General features: G+C 39.2%; 1 protein-coding gene across 1 annotated transcript; it reads left to right on the top strand.

The window, feature by feature from the left end:
• Nucleotides 1-291: 291 nt before the first annotated feature.
• Nucleotides 292-13576, top strand: dazap1 (DAZ associated protein 1). Its single transcript, XM_062450360.1, is given in 15 exon segments — nucleotides 292-428; nucleotides 2032-2072; nucleotides 2747-2913; nucleotides 3355-3420; nucleotides 3840-3947; nucleotides 4205-4253; nucleotides 6897-6979; nucleotides 9432-9579; nucleotides 9868-9897; nucleotides 10355-10507; nucleotides 10610-10777; nucleotides 12125-12162; nucleotides 12164-12214; nucleotides 12963-13061; nucleotides 13449-13576. Coding segments are annotated over 15 exon segments (1251 nt in total). The 5' UTR covers nucleotides 292-396; the 3' UTR covers nucleotides 13467-13576.
• Nucleotides 13577-14832: the final 1256 nt, after the last annotated feature.

Genomic DNA, 14832 nt, shown 5'->3' with positions numbered 1-14832 from the left:
CAGCTTTTATGATAGATAATAGGTGATAAATGAAGCTGAAACCCATTCAGATATTTCAGTTGAGAGAGTGCCAACATAAACAACAGTTCAGTGCATTGACATGCTAGTGTAGGTTCAATTTCCATTGCCATGAGCTTGCAGAGATTTATTGTACTTGTTATACAACAAAAATAAGATGTGGGAATGCTGCATTAAAATACTACACTACATGTCCCATAATGCCTTGCAAAATAAAAAATAATCCCCTGCAGGGGGACCCGTGGCAAACATGTCGTCATTGCGCAGATCAGTTTGAACCAAAAGCGGAGTGACCTTCCTCGGGTATCAGTAGAGAGGCAGTACTACTGAAGCAATAAACCGGTGACAGCTCACCAGCCCACCGCACTAGCCTCAGAAATGAACAACAACTTAGCCGGAGACGAAGTAGGGTAAGATGAAGCTAATGTCCCTGGAATTTGTCAAAACTGAACAGAAGTCTTAGAGCTAACCATTTTCTATCTACTCTTTGTAGCGAAATTAAATTAGCTGGCAAGCTAGCAAATTATTTCTGACTTGTCACTCTCTCTGCTAGCTAGTAGCTTGGATGATGTCTGTCATTTTGACAAGTAGGCTACGGTGCAGCTAGAGATGGCTTGGCTAGTTTGTGAAGATAGCAGTCTAGCTCAAGGCAGCTGAAAGATAGGTTACTTGTAAGTTGGGAAGGTACTTACACTAGCTATATTTAAAGCTATAAATAAATGTTTGAGGATAGAAGCGTAGCCGTCTAGCTATCCCTCAATAGATAGACTCGCTAGCCAAGTGTGTAAGTACACACTATCTGATTCTGCAAGTGCAATCTTGCTGGCTTGTAAGTTACTTGATATCTGACTTAACCAGCTACTTGGAAATTAAATATAATTTCAATGTAGTTAGAATGTACGTAAAATGTTTCAGCTTTCCTGTCACCACTAGCTACAGTAGCTGTACAACGGTAACAGACATCACTTACAGCTACCTACTAGCTAGGCTAGTTTGCTAACAAGCTAGTGTGCTAGCGCGTAACGTAGGAACCTCATTCACTCAGGCAGACAGGACATTTAGCGGGCATATGATTGTGAGGATGGGGGGCAAAGGAAAGAACAGAGGAGTTATACCCAAGATGCCAATACAAAATAGTGCCTTTCTTGTCACCAACAATAATAAAACGAATGTTACTATTGCTGCAATTCTGCTGTAAAGAAGTTTAATTTACTTATTTAGCTAAACCACTGTGTACAGTAGGATGAGTAGGAGCTGCAACGTTAGCTATCCTTCGTCAGCTACGTTGACATTAAGAGATAGGTTGGTGTTCTACTGCAATTTGTGGTTGATTGGGTTTAGGCTCTTGAACTACTGTACTCAAATGTTAAATTGCTAGGCAGTGGCGATGCATTTTAATTTGGGTTAACTAATACTTTTATTGCTAGTCTATTGCTTGTCATCTAAGCAACGTATTTTCCCACCTTGATTGTTTTCTATTTACTTTGAGTTACAAGCTACTAACTAATCAAATGCTGTATGGTTTAGCAGCAAACATAAAAAATCTGAATACGTGGCAGGAGTTTTAAAAACAATAACTTAATTGTTCGCTCAAGTCACCCGTAAGTCTTCGAGTAAAACAAGGTCCCAATGTTACCTCCTCAGTTGGTACATTACTATTTGTCCTTGGAGCAAGACTAACGAACTGGCTACTGTTAGCTAATCGCTAGTGCGTTTGTAGATTTGGACAACATTATATCGTTATTATTCTCCATGCATTAACGGCTTTGCTGCAGACATATTGTCACTGCTTGTTTTATAGTCTTAAAACAGTTTACCATAGTGCGATTGAGCGTCTGCTGAAGTCGACACATGCTTTGGTCTCTTGAGAAAGTTAGGCTACATGGGAGATGTTTTATTATTTTACACAGTACAGTTTGACTTTATATGATCTTTCTTATGTTTACATAATGGGACATTAGTTATACTTTATTTAGATGTTGTTGAGATCTGAGCTTTTTTCTATACTGGCAGGAAACTTTTTGTGGGTGGCTTGGATTGGAGTACCACACAGGGTGAGTAAACAGCTTAACTTGTGGGCTAAATGTTAGACTTAAGTGCATAGAATGGACATCTGGCAGTACTCATGTGAAGTAATTGTTGTTGCTTTCTATCTTTTAAAGTTTGAAAACAAGTTCCATTTTAACTCAATAATACACTAATTATTGACAAAGTAGCATGTTATTAAATAGCATTTTCAGTTAAAACCTGCATGCATTTCTCACAAATGTTCAGACCATGCCTCAGATGGGTTGTCTATAGCCACAGGCACCCAGAGCTCTTCACTAAATCATGCTTGATTGGGCAGTGTATGTGTGTGTGTCTTCACCATGCATGCCGGCCGTTCTATCCTGACAGCATTTAAAGTTAAGCGCTGTAGCTACAGAAGGGGTTTTTATGCACTTGTTTCCTTGGTGCAATGCTCCAGGGCTTTCTATGACAAGAAAAGCAATTATGAAAATTCACTGAAATGGTTTGTCATTTTTTAAACGTGCAAGCCCTGTCTTGTGAGGACATGTATATGCAAAATAAAATGTACAGACATCCTTTTATTACTCTTTTTTTTGTGTAGTTTAATATTTGAGACAAATAAAGATGTGCATGCACTGTAAAATAGAGGTACCCAATTATGTGTCACTGACCTCACAAAGGTTGTTTGACTCATTTGAGTGTGTTCTTTTTCTATCAGAGACTTTAAGAAACTATTTCTCACAATATGGAGAGGTAGTTGATTGTGTCATCATGAAGGACAAAACAACAAATCAGTCTAGAGGCTTTGGGTTTGTCAAATTCAAAGATCCAAATTGTGTCCGGACTGTGCTGGAGACCAAACCTCATAACCTTGATGGCAGGAATGTGAGTAAGCCCTGTGACGCATATATTAAAAATGTATTTCATAGTAAGACACATATTGATGATAAAGGTTCTCTACTTTTGTATATTTTTTACTAACCATTGTCTTGAGTGAGAAATTGTCACTTGCTGGTTTTCAGAGCTTGTCTGTTGGCTGACATCAGTCTGTTGGGTGAATGGCATATTGTTCCTTGTAAGAGTAGTATTTATAGAATGAAATGCGTAATTGTACACACTTTACTTAATACGTAGGAAGAAGCAATACAAATTTAAGTTAAGTGAAATTCATTACCATGTACCATAAAGTACAATTTGCCAAGTGGTATGTTGCAGATCAGTCATCCATTAAGTTAAATGTTGATGTCACATGATGAAGATTTGTTGGAATAATTTGATGGGGGTTTCAAGCAGGACTAAACTGAATAAAAAAATGTCTCCTGTCAGATTGACCCTAAGCCATGTACTCCCAGAGGAATGCAACCTGAAAAAACTCGATCCAAGGATGGCTGGGTAAGAAATGCATTTAATTTTGTGTAGGCTGAACAGAAATAGGGCACCAAACGTATCCATGTGTATCTTGCTTTCAGGATGACTAGTACTTACTATAATGTCCTATTTTATGTCCCATCTCCAAATTATATTATTAATAATTATGTATTTATTCAGTGAGTTATTGTCAGTGTAATAGATTATTGTACAAACCATTGGATATTATGTGTGAAATGTGCCTTGGTAAGACTGAGATGGGGGCACTGGTGCATTCTGATCTGTGGAGACTAGTGCATTGATATGACATGTTAAGAATTATACCCCAGGGCTGTAGGAGAGAACCTAATTCCCTATCTGATGCTTTACTAGATGACTGTAGATGACAACAGGGCTTTCTATCTGGCTTTGTAGTCATGTACATTATTTCTTTTTTTCCCCAGAAGGGCAGCAAATCAGATAGCAATAAGTCAAAGAAGATTTTTGTTGGTGGAATCCCCCACAACTGTGGTGAACCTGAACTCAGGGACTATTTCAATAGATTTGGAGTGGTAAGTCCTTGTATTGAAATGTGCAGTACTGCATAGTGGTCCCTTTATTAACCATAGACTTGAGTGTTTGCTGCATTGACTATGCCCAATGACAGAAACTGCCCACAGGAAGGTCACTGGCAAAAGAGCAAGTGCCAAATGCCATCATATCGAGATGAAAACTGATAACACATTATCAAACTGAATATAAAATAAATTATTACAGTTTTTTGTCTGGGCACCAAACGTAGCCAACGTATTCCTTTGTTCAATTCAAGGTCACAGAGGTGGTAATGATCTATGATGCGGAGAAACAGAGGCCCCGAGGTAAAAGCTGATCCTGTTTTTCTCTTCCATACCTCCCATCTTGAATCTCATGACAAACTATTCTGACCCAAAGAGTAAGAGAAGCCCATTCAGCCCTCCATCCAAATGAGAAATTACCAGTGTTCTCTGACTGGTGCAACATCATGCTCATCATTCATTCACACGTGCTGCAATGGATGGCACCCTCAACCACTGAAAAACTTTTCCCATGCAAACAGATCTGCATGGTGAGAAAGTGAAGAGAAAGCATTGACATGAATTCTAAACATTGTAGTGTCCTCTCCTGACCTTCTGGGACAGAATCAGCCTCTGCTGCAATTTAAATATTTCAGTTCAAAGAAAAGGCAGTTCATTTACTCAGTGTCACATGGCTGGGACTGAATCGTTAGGCCTATCTCAGCATTTATGAATGGGCTGGTCTATACTGGAGGTAATGTTAAAACCAAATTATATTATCATCTGTAGTAGGTTAGTGCTTGATTTATTGTTTCCATAGTAGAATAGCGTATGGATATTGCACTAGACATTCAATGGAACATATGTTAATCTTTCCTTTCACATTTATTGAAAATGTTTGTTAATGCTTTATTTGACACCCAGAATTAAGATGGTACATAGGGTTTATCTTGCAGAAATTGTGTAGAAATAGATCAACAATTCCCACAGATTGAAGGCTAGTACAGGATGATTGAGTCAAGTGTTGTCAAAATATTCACAAGGTAAGAGTAAAGAGTCTAGTATATATGTACTCACATATTTACTGTCAACAGTTTAATAACCTGACAGTTCAAATGACAGCTTTAATATATCAGGTTGTTGAGTTTGCTCAGAGCTGTTTTCTTCACTTGTCCTACCTATCAATAATGCAGGGGTCAACAGCCCACAGCATTGAATACACCTCTTCTCCTTCAGTACTCACTAACCTCTATTGGGAGAAAAACAGAATACTTTGTCATTTGGATTTGCATAGTGAATTTACAACAATAACAACATTTACATTGTCAAGAATGTCAATTTAATTTCTTTTTAAATGACTAAAACGACAATTTAACATTTTGTAGTGAGTTAAGTTTTATTTGTTTCTGTGTAGACATATATTATATATTTTAAATGGCATATTAAGTGTTTTCCCATATGTAGAATGTAAAGTATTTTTGTAAGTAAGCCCTTTCTATTTTTCTTTCTCTATCCCCTTTCTCTTCATGAATGGTTTGAATGAGATTAACCGTCTTTTTTAAGATATGTCTTTTCTCCTTTAGGTAATTGTGTACAGAGTGGTATCACAGAGGTACAGGCCAGATGTAAGAGTAAAAAAAAAAATGCCCAGACTGTCAGAAAATTGGGGTTTATACAAAGTGTAGATGGAGCACATTTATGATAGAAATGTGCCGCTATAAAAAAAAAAAACTTGTGATAAGAATTTAGTGGTTTGTAATTTTCCGCCACGTTTCTACTCTGATGTGACCAATTATCAGTCTTTTATATGTTTTTGAGTTTTGAAGTTAGATGAAGGACAGGTCACAAATAGATGGTATTTATAGTCACTGTTTATACTGGTTCACGAGGCTGGGGACGATAATATTAGGTTTTCAAAAATCTCTAGCAATCCCAAAGGATTGTAATTGGAAGCAGGTTAGCTCCCAAGTGAAGATGTTCTACCAACCCAATTCTGCCACTAGAAAAAACTTTATTGAATTGGTTCACTGCAGCGGGGTGCTGCTACAGAACTTATGCATGCTTAAAAGCATTTAGCAGTTTTTTTTTCTGTAGTCGATGTTTATGTGGAATAAACAACTTCCGACATAACTTCAACGTAAATCGAACATTTTCAGTTATAGATGGAGCTGCATTAAAACATTGTTTTGAGATTGTATTGCCTTTGGTGTTGGTATATAAGAATTTAGAATCACTATAGAGCAGGATTGCAAGTACTATTCAATATGAGAGATGATATTTTATGACAGCTGAGTAATTATATTCTATATGTTTGAAGGCAGCTTTGTATATCCCCATGCAAACTCTGACAGCACCATTAGTCGCTTGTTAGTTACTCATTCTGAGAACCAAATGGCCTATATCTTTGTGTTGCTATTGTGAGAAGTATTCTAGTAATTCTCCATTTTTAGGCTTATCCTGGCTGACTCGAAACATAAAACAAAATTTGGGAAAGCTTGGAGAAAGCTTCAGACATTGTACAATTTCCGTTTTTCCATTTGTGTTATGCATTAACAATGGCTGCTGCCAGGGTATGCTGCACAGCAATATTCTACAGGGCAGATCAAGGTGGGGTTCGGATGAAACCGCAAATATAAACATCTAAACTACTATTAGACATAGTTAGCACACCATATTCCTGACATGGAATCAAACTTTTACATTTAACATACCTGCAGATGAATTGAGCTTCAGATTATAATAATAATAATAAAACGTTACAAGTATTATTTTACAACGTGAATTGGATGTGCAACTTCCTTAAGTCCCCCAGTTTTGTGCTGCGCTGTCAGCCTGCGACATCACCCGAACCCCAGGAGCCTCCAGCTCAGTCTTGACAGATCCCCATTTCGCTGACCCCAATACTGTTCTTCATCTTGTGTTGTCACAACGCCCTGCTACCTTGATTCACTCTTGGTCGTTGGCTAGGTTTTGGATTTATTACTTTCGAGGCCGAACAATCAGTGGACCAGGCTGTCAACATGCATTTTCACGACATCATGGGCAAAAAAGTGTGTAGTTGTAGTTTTATTTTACCCTCGAGATCGAACGGAGGCTTGGCCGACGGGAATTGTTGTTTGGGGCCGTAACCTTCAAGTTACAGCTGTATTTACAGGGGTCACCAATGGGCCTGGTGCCTTTTTCATAGGGTTCAAATGATCTGTATCAACTTCATGACTGATCTTACAAATGTACAAACTGAATTGGTTTCATAGTACTCACTGTAGTCATTCCAGTTGGCAATGTCACATAGATGAATTTCATTATGGAGTTTTACTTCTTAATTCTTAAACAATCACAGTCAACATTTTCGATGACAATGACTTAGTTGTCTTGTCCTAAAAAAAAAAAGACTTGGTCACCCCTCTGAAATATTACGTACAACTTCTAGAGTCGCCCAAGGCTTCGTTTACTTTGACCTCTCCTTTAGGTTGTAAAGAGTATTTGAAAGCCTTTTCTTTAAGAACGACAGAATACTTGGTCTGTCTTTTGAGACTGCAGGGTGTGGCCTGAAATTAAGCATAGTATGGTAAATACGTGATAAGACAGAAACATTCAGTTTAAACAGTCACCTAAAGGATTGGTCTTGTTTCAGTTCTTTTCCCCCGATTATTTTGTTGGCAGGTCACTTACTTTTTGAGTTATTTGATACTTTCCCCGCCAACTTGTGTTTTAAAAAGTTAAAGAAAAACCTCAATTAAGTGACCTCAGTTCCAGAGTCTCCATACTGTGTCGATAAATACTGAGAACCAAAATGGGTGGGCCTTGTTCAAAGGCATGTTAAGACAAATCTATGCACACAGTGTTTGAAGGAAAATAAAGCTTATAACCCCATTATTAATTGGCTCTGAATGGAGCGTTTAAAGCTAATTAGATGCCTGAATTCACAGTTATGATACCAGCAAAACCAGTTTGAAAATCAAAATGCAGATTGCAATTCAGTCATTAATAATTTGTACCTTTGACAAAATGTTAGTCAAATGCATCCTCTGAGGAACTGTCATGTAAAAGTAAACGCAAATCTTTGCTCAAATATGGTTATTCCTTATAATATATATTTTATCTATACGTTTAAATTGATATACAGCAAAGTTAGACGTTGAATTTAATATCTGACCTCATTGTAAGATATGAAGGTGGCTCTGTAAGCGAGGACCAATTTCTCACCATCCTCTTAGAAAGTCTCCTTCACTTTGTCCTGATTTCCAGTCGGTATCGAAGTTCAATGTAAGCTATTGTTCTTGAGTTGACATTACCTTGCGCTGGGACTTGAGGGAGGTGGGGAGATATGTTACAAAATTAGAAACTGGAGCACATCAAACGGCACGACAAATCCCAGTTCTGCTGGTGGGGAATGTGCAGAAGTCATGGCATCCATCACTCCCAACCGTGATGCCCGCGGGAGAGGGCCCAGGTAGCGGTGCTCGCGGCGGGCCACTCATGGAAGCATGTGCGTGTAATTAGGTCGACAGAGAAGAAAGAGGGGAGGCAAAGGAAGTGGCACCACCTTAAAGCTTGTGAGAATTTTATGATTCATTTTCCTCATGCAAGGTGACCCCAATAATTCAACCCTTCTCTATTTCTGTCCTGCTCCCCCCCTAGTGTCAACCCATTTTTTTTTTTGCTCTGGTTAACTGCTGGTATCTCTGTGGCTGCGTACCGCCATGAAAGATTTTATAGGCCATGTAGTGATATAGCAGCGTAAGCCATATTGGATGGCAATGATGGGGATTCCATTTAAGCTTCTTTGACTATTACTTACTGTAAGCTTGCATACTGCATACCTTTTACATAAGCACAAAGTTAATTAGTGCAATTTAATGGGAGTATCAGCCAATCAAGTATTATTAACATTTTCTCTTGCATTTGACACGGTATGAAGATTCCTTTCTAAATTGACTTCTATGACTGTCTATTAGTATTATCTGCATGTTTCACTGTTATATCAAATATGCAAATATCTTTCTACATTCATCTCCCTCTGAAATTCTACCTGAAGTTAAAATAAAATTTGAGATTCTTTAAGCGTTAGCCGTGGGAAAGGTAAGTGTTGACATTACATTAGATGTTTTATCTACATTTAAAGGGCACAAATTAAAGGAGACTGGAACTTTTTGTTACTCAGGTACACCTTTTAAAAGCCTATAAAAAATTTAACTATTACTCTTGAAATCTATTCAAATTTATATTTTCCATGCAAAACAAAATTAAACATGACCTTTTTGTGAATAAAGTACCTGAGAAACATATTGTTATACAACTCCCCCTTTACACAAATAAGTACCTACAGTATCTACATAAAGCAGCCTTATACTGGCCCCAGATAAAATGTAAAATTAATCTCTTGTCATGCCCCCTGAAATCTTAAGGCAAGCCTTAGAATTACGTGCCATCTGGTAGGGAAGGGATTTCTATGATTTAGTACTGGTGTTGCATATCGTGCCCTTCTTGTCCTTTGTCCAGGTGGAAGTGAAAAGGGCTGAACCTCGGGATAGCAAAGCTCCTGGCCAGCTCGGACCTAGCCAATGGGGACCCAGAGGCATCTTGAGTGCAGCCAATGGTTGGACAGCACAACCTGCCCAAGGCTGGCAACAGAGTTATGGGCCCCAGGGTGAGTGGGAGGGAAGCCCAGAGATCAGAGCACGACCTGTTCTCTCAGATAAAGGAACATGGACATTGTATTAAGCTTGGAAGAAAGACGTTTAAGGGTGTTAAAATGTGTCAAATTCAGTTTCAACATTAACATTGCACGTCTAGGTAATTGTTTCACTAGTGCTCAGGTTAGCATGAACATTCTTACATCCAGGTTTTGTTTCAGCTGTACTTTGGTGAATCTTCAACTTGGTCAGTAGTGTTACCATCTTTGAGTTTGTGTTTTAATATTCAAACTTTCTCCTAGGAGTATGGGTGTCTGCGGGCCAGCCTATAGGTAGGTTTTGTTCTGTGTCCCTTGCACAAAATATTTCCCTTTTACTAGTTGATTAGCATCCATCTTGTTTAACAATGTCATTCACAGATTGATTTTCTCCCATGTCTCTTTGCAGAATGCTTACATAGAAAGTATTTTATCATAGCCTTCCATGTTTGGTTCTTATACTAAAATTAGGCAGTAACAAGTGTTACTCACAATAGCTGAAGTCACTGAGGTAATTACTACTTTTGAAACATTTCCTGCCTCTGTTAAGGCGAGGTCTTGTGTCATGTTTCAGACACGACACCTCTAACTCCACATCAGTAGGGGGAAAAGAAACCTTTAGGCTTAACAGCCACCCTTCTCACCCCTGCCCTGTAAACAGGGAACACATGCTCCAATGCACAGCAATTTGTGGCAGTATGAATGTGGTAAGAGACTCTTGCCATGTGCCTTATTTGGTGTGTTATCACAGGTGGGTACGGCCCCCCTTTATCTGCTGGTCGTGGAGCCCCTGCACAGCCCCCTTCACCATTCAATGCATTCCTGGTCACAACAACCCCGGCAGGGGGCTTCGGGGCACCTCAGGGCTATCCGCAGCAAGGATACAGCACACCACCTCAGTTTGGTCAGTAACAGCGGAGTATTTGAAATACAAACAGTGTAACACCTAACCGAACAAAAGGTATACATCTACACAGAGCTGACAGATGTTTCTGTGGTGGTTTAGGGTACACTTTTGGTACGCCTCAAGGTGACCAGTATGCGCCACAGGGAGTGCCTGCCCCTCCCACCACTCCGGGATCCGGGCCTCTAGGGTTCGCCCCTGCCACCACACCCACTCAGGACATGAGCAAAGCCCCTACGGGACAGCCCGACTTCCCCTACAGCCAGTATGGTGAGTAGAAGCAACATGCTCTACAAGGTGTCTCCTGCCTCTCAACTCTCTCCTCAACTGACAAATGGAGTATCTAGTTGGTTGAAGATTTTGATTGGTTGTGAAGACCAACCGCCCACCCAGCCCATGGCTTATCACTACAGCCCACCAACAAGCAGGAGCTTGCTCTTGGTTCCCATGTAGCTTTAACGGCTTCACATGCATACACGCTTGCGCATATATATACTGCGCACATATATACTGTAGGCCTTCCTGGCTCTGCCATGGAGCTCTCATAGAAGCCACATCATGCCCAAGACTCCTCCAGGTGTCCTCACCTCGGGAACATCCAGGTTGGCCTTCAAATGAATGGATTGGTAAGGAATGGTAGGTTTAAATTAGATCATCCTGCCTCGCAATGTTGCATTTAAGAGGAGTGGAATTCCCTCTGTGTCCCCTCATAGATTATGGTAGATGTTTGGCTGCAGGAGGTTCCAAGTAGCCCATCATCCAGGACCCCCTGTCTCTTGGTGAATGAGTGTGCTGGCATTTGAGTCCTATATTTTCAATTCTAGGCCTCACCCATCCCACTGATGTACAAGGCATGATCACTGGTTTCCATCAGGCACACGTTGGTTACTTTTATCAACTATATACACGTACTGAATCAATTTAGGTTGAATGCCTCTCAAATAATTTGACATTTATAATAGAGCACTTATCTTTTGCTCTAATCATTGTAGTAACAGAGTACCACATTTCAAATGACTGTAATTTAAACAGGCATATAGTCATCAACCCTGGGTTTAAGGGCTCCTGCTTAAAAAGCCGACTGCCCTAATCAAGCTGATTAACATTCATTTATGCTGACCAATTCAGGCCCACCTTTACACAGTTTTTTTCCCCTCTTGTCTGTTATATTTACCCACAGCAAGTGATAATGGAAGGATATGACATCAAATCTAAAGTCTTGCATTGTTTTTGTAGCAAGTGATGAAACAATTTACTACTTGTAAATGGTGAACTATTGATTATTGTAACTTGTTATAGACTACCATCCTGTTCAGTGTGTCATGCTTGTGCTTTGCCTCCATTCTGCTCCTTGCCATTAGTGTTGGCTGCCTGATCAGTCATTTAGTACAGTAACCACCCAGTATACCCACAGGCAGCAAAGGGCATTTACCCTACATGTTTTGAATTCCAGATGGATCTGAGCCATTCATTTGAACAGTTTCAGAGCAGTCACAGGAAGGGACAAGTATAAGTCACTGCCATAGTGGTGGTGTAGATCAAGGGGGATCATGTTCAATGTAGGCCACTGGCCGGTATCTGGGTTCAGTCAACCTGGTCTCCTCATCTCCCTGATAGGCTTGGGTAACTACCCTCAGGACCCCTCTGCCTACGGACCCACGCGTCCTTCTCACAATTATGGTCAGGATGAGCAGGGATATAGTGCAGGTAGGTGTGAGCATTGTCTTCTCCAACCACCCCGGAAAAAAAGTAGCATATTTTTCAATACATAGTGTCATGTACGGTAGCTGCAACTTCTGTGTTTCCCAACGTCTTTTTTTCGTTTATTATTTGTGTCTGTGTTTTACATGTACGTTTTGGGTACGTGCGTGCAAAATACGTTTTCACGTTCAGAGTGTACTGAACTACGGCTACGCGTCGTTTGGAGTTTATGAGATGATCATTTCGAAGGACAACATGAACAACCAACCCAGATCGAGTGGCAAATTGTAAACTTTTGACTGAAGTCTGAGTTGCATCATCTCATTCCCCATAGTGGCTGTAGCCTAGTTCATTATACTGTGAACATCCACGTATCCTCTTGGTCCACTCTCTCCCTCTGCATTGCTTTGCTAGTATAAAAGGATGATCTAATTCTGTTCATGGCTCAGTTGTTCAATGCGTTGGCAGTCTATTAATTCATTGTTTTTTCTCATATGCCATTTCCTCATCTAAGGGAAGTAATGTGATAGAACGACAAAAACACCTCTGGCCGGGGAAATTAGAAACTAAATTGCTATCTGATTTTTCTGTGGTCATGCTAGGTCTGTGCCTTGGTCTTCCTAATTCTTTTTTTCCAGCTTTGGAGCGCTTTGAGCACCCCATGAGAAACTTATTTTGTATTCTCCTACCATTTTTGTCCTTTCATTTCAGTTGTCTTTTTCTTTCTCTCTGTATTGTCCTAAATGGGTTTTAGATGGTACAGTCTTGTGTTCATTGGATGTCTATGCAGTTCCCTTCCTGCCTCTCTGACCACTGTGGCAACAGGGAGATGGTGCCATCCAGTGTCCATAATGTAAAGCATCTTTATGCTTGTTGCACTAAGTATTTGAAAATATTGTTTTTCTTGTTTTGAAGCCCCTAACATCAGCAGAATTTCCATGTATTTAAACAAGACGAATAATAACTAAATTAAAATGACTTAAAAGATGTCATTCTTGGCTGTTTATCTAAATTGTACTATTGTACGAAGGGGTAACTAAATTCAAGAAAGAAAGACAATATTTGATTTTAACTTTAGAAGTCATTAAATCTGTTATCGGTTCTGTATTTATTTATTTTTTATTTATTGTGTTTGTCTTTATTGTATTTATTTATCCAAAGGAACTGTGAGAAAGGTTTTTAGGCACTCGTGATGACTAAGCCCCTCTTTCCTTGTCTATGTACCTCATCCCTTCAACAGGTTATGGTCAGGACCTGACTGGGTTTGGCCACACCTTTGCAGATCCTACCCAGCAGACAGCCTCATATGGGGCCCCTGCAGTACAACCAGCAGCTGGACCCCAGGCCACAGCCACTGCTTTCGGCCGAGGACAGAATCACAACGTACAGGGCTTCCATCCATATCGACGCTGACACTCCAGAACGTCACAGCGACAAGCGTTCAGTTCAAAGTCAGGGAAATGTGTGTTCTGGTCATAAGAAAAACTGGATTTCTGGATTGTTATTTGGAACAAATGCACACAATTTGAGAGAGAAAAGCAACTCATGAAACCAGGGATTCCAACAACTCACTTCTGTTACAATTTCACTTGATGTAAAAGAAGCGACTTTTGCATAAGCTTTTGAGCGTCAACATGAAAAAAACTTTATTTGTCCCCCCCCTTGTTTTATAGTAGAACTTTACTACTTTGCAATAAGTTTTGATTGTCTGGTCAAACACTAGCACAGAGAATATATATATAAACAGAGACATATGTATATTTATGGTGGATACAGAAAAGAAAACAGGGTCTCGAGTTTCCTCAGCTTTAAATTCTAGGGAAAATGTTTTTATTTTTCATTTGGTCAATTTTGTTTACTTTCTGAGCCTTTATTTTAAAGTTTGTTTAAAATGGGAAATATGAATATATATTATACACAAACTGTGCAATTTTTTAAAAGAGAATTTTGTACTATAAATGTACACTTTGCTTGTTTTTTATTTAAAGATGTAGACTTCCCTCAGGTGGCTGTTCGAGTGCATTTTGCACTTATGCAAAAAGAAAGGAAAACTTATTTCAAATAAATGTTTTAAAGATATCATGCCTTTTATTGCTGTCTGTCTTTTTTGTAAGCCATAAACTTTTGGTTCTGCAAATCAAAATGTACTGACCATATTTTAATGAAGTTCAAGATTAAATATGGTACAAAAGGAGTCGATTTTAAATACTATGACTATGGCTATGATTAAAGGTAGTCCTGATCTGCATCTAGTTATACTTGTTTTGGGTAATAGGAAATAAAGTAGCCCAAATTGTGAGTTGGGATGAGTAATTTAAATTAAATTTAAATTAATGAGATGACTGAACTTTGAGAAGCAAAAAGTAGGAATTTCAAATACTTAAATAATTCCATAATAGTGTCGCTGGTTTCATAAGGGATACATTTACTATTGAATTATTAATCCATACTTAAATGAATTAAAGAACACGTCAAGAATCTTAGAAACATGTATCACGTGTATCGTTTCCGGTGGACAGGTCGCTTTGTTCATGGTGCCAGTTTCCGTGATTGTGTTGTCAAGAAGTACAGTGAAACTGGCCTCGATAGTCCTTAATTGCATTTCCGGTATTGCAAATTCGCCT

This window comes from Osmerus eperlanus, chromosome 24 (genome assembly GCF_963692335.1).
Source record: "Osmerus eperlanus chromosome 24, fOsmEpe2.1, whole genome shotgun sequence".
In the NCBI taxonomy this organism is placed as follows: domain Eukaryota; kingdom Metazoa; phylum Chordata; class Actinopteri; order Osmeriformes; family Osmeridae; genus Osmerus; species Osmerus eperlanus.
The sequence above is the reverse complement of the archived record's forward strand: the minus strand, read 5'-3'. Positions and strand labels throughout refer to the sequence as shown.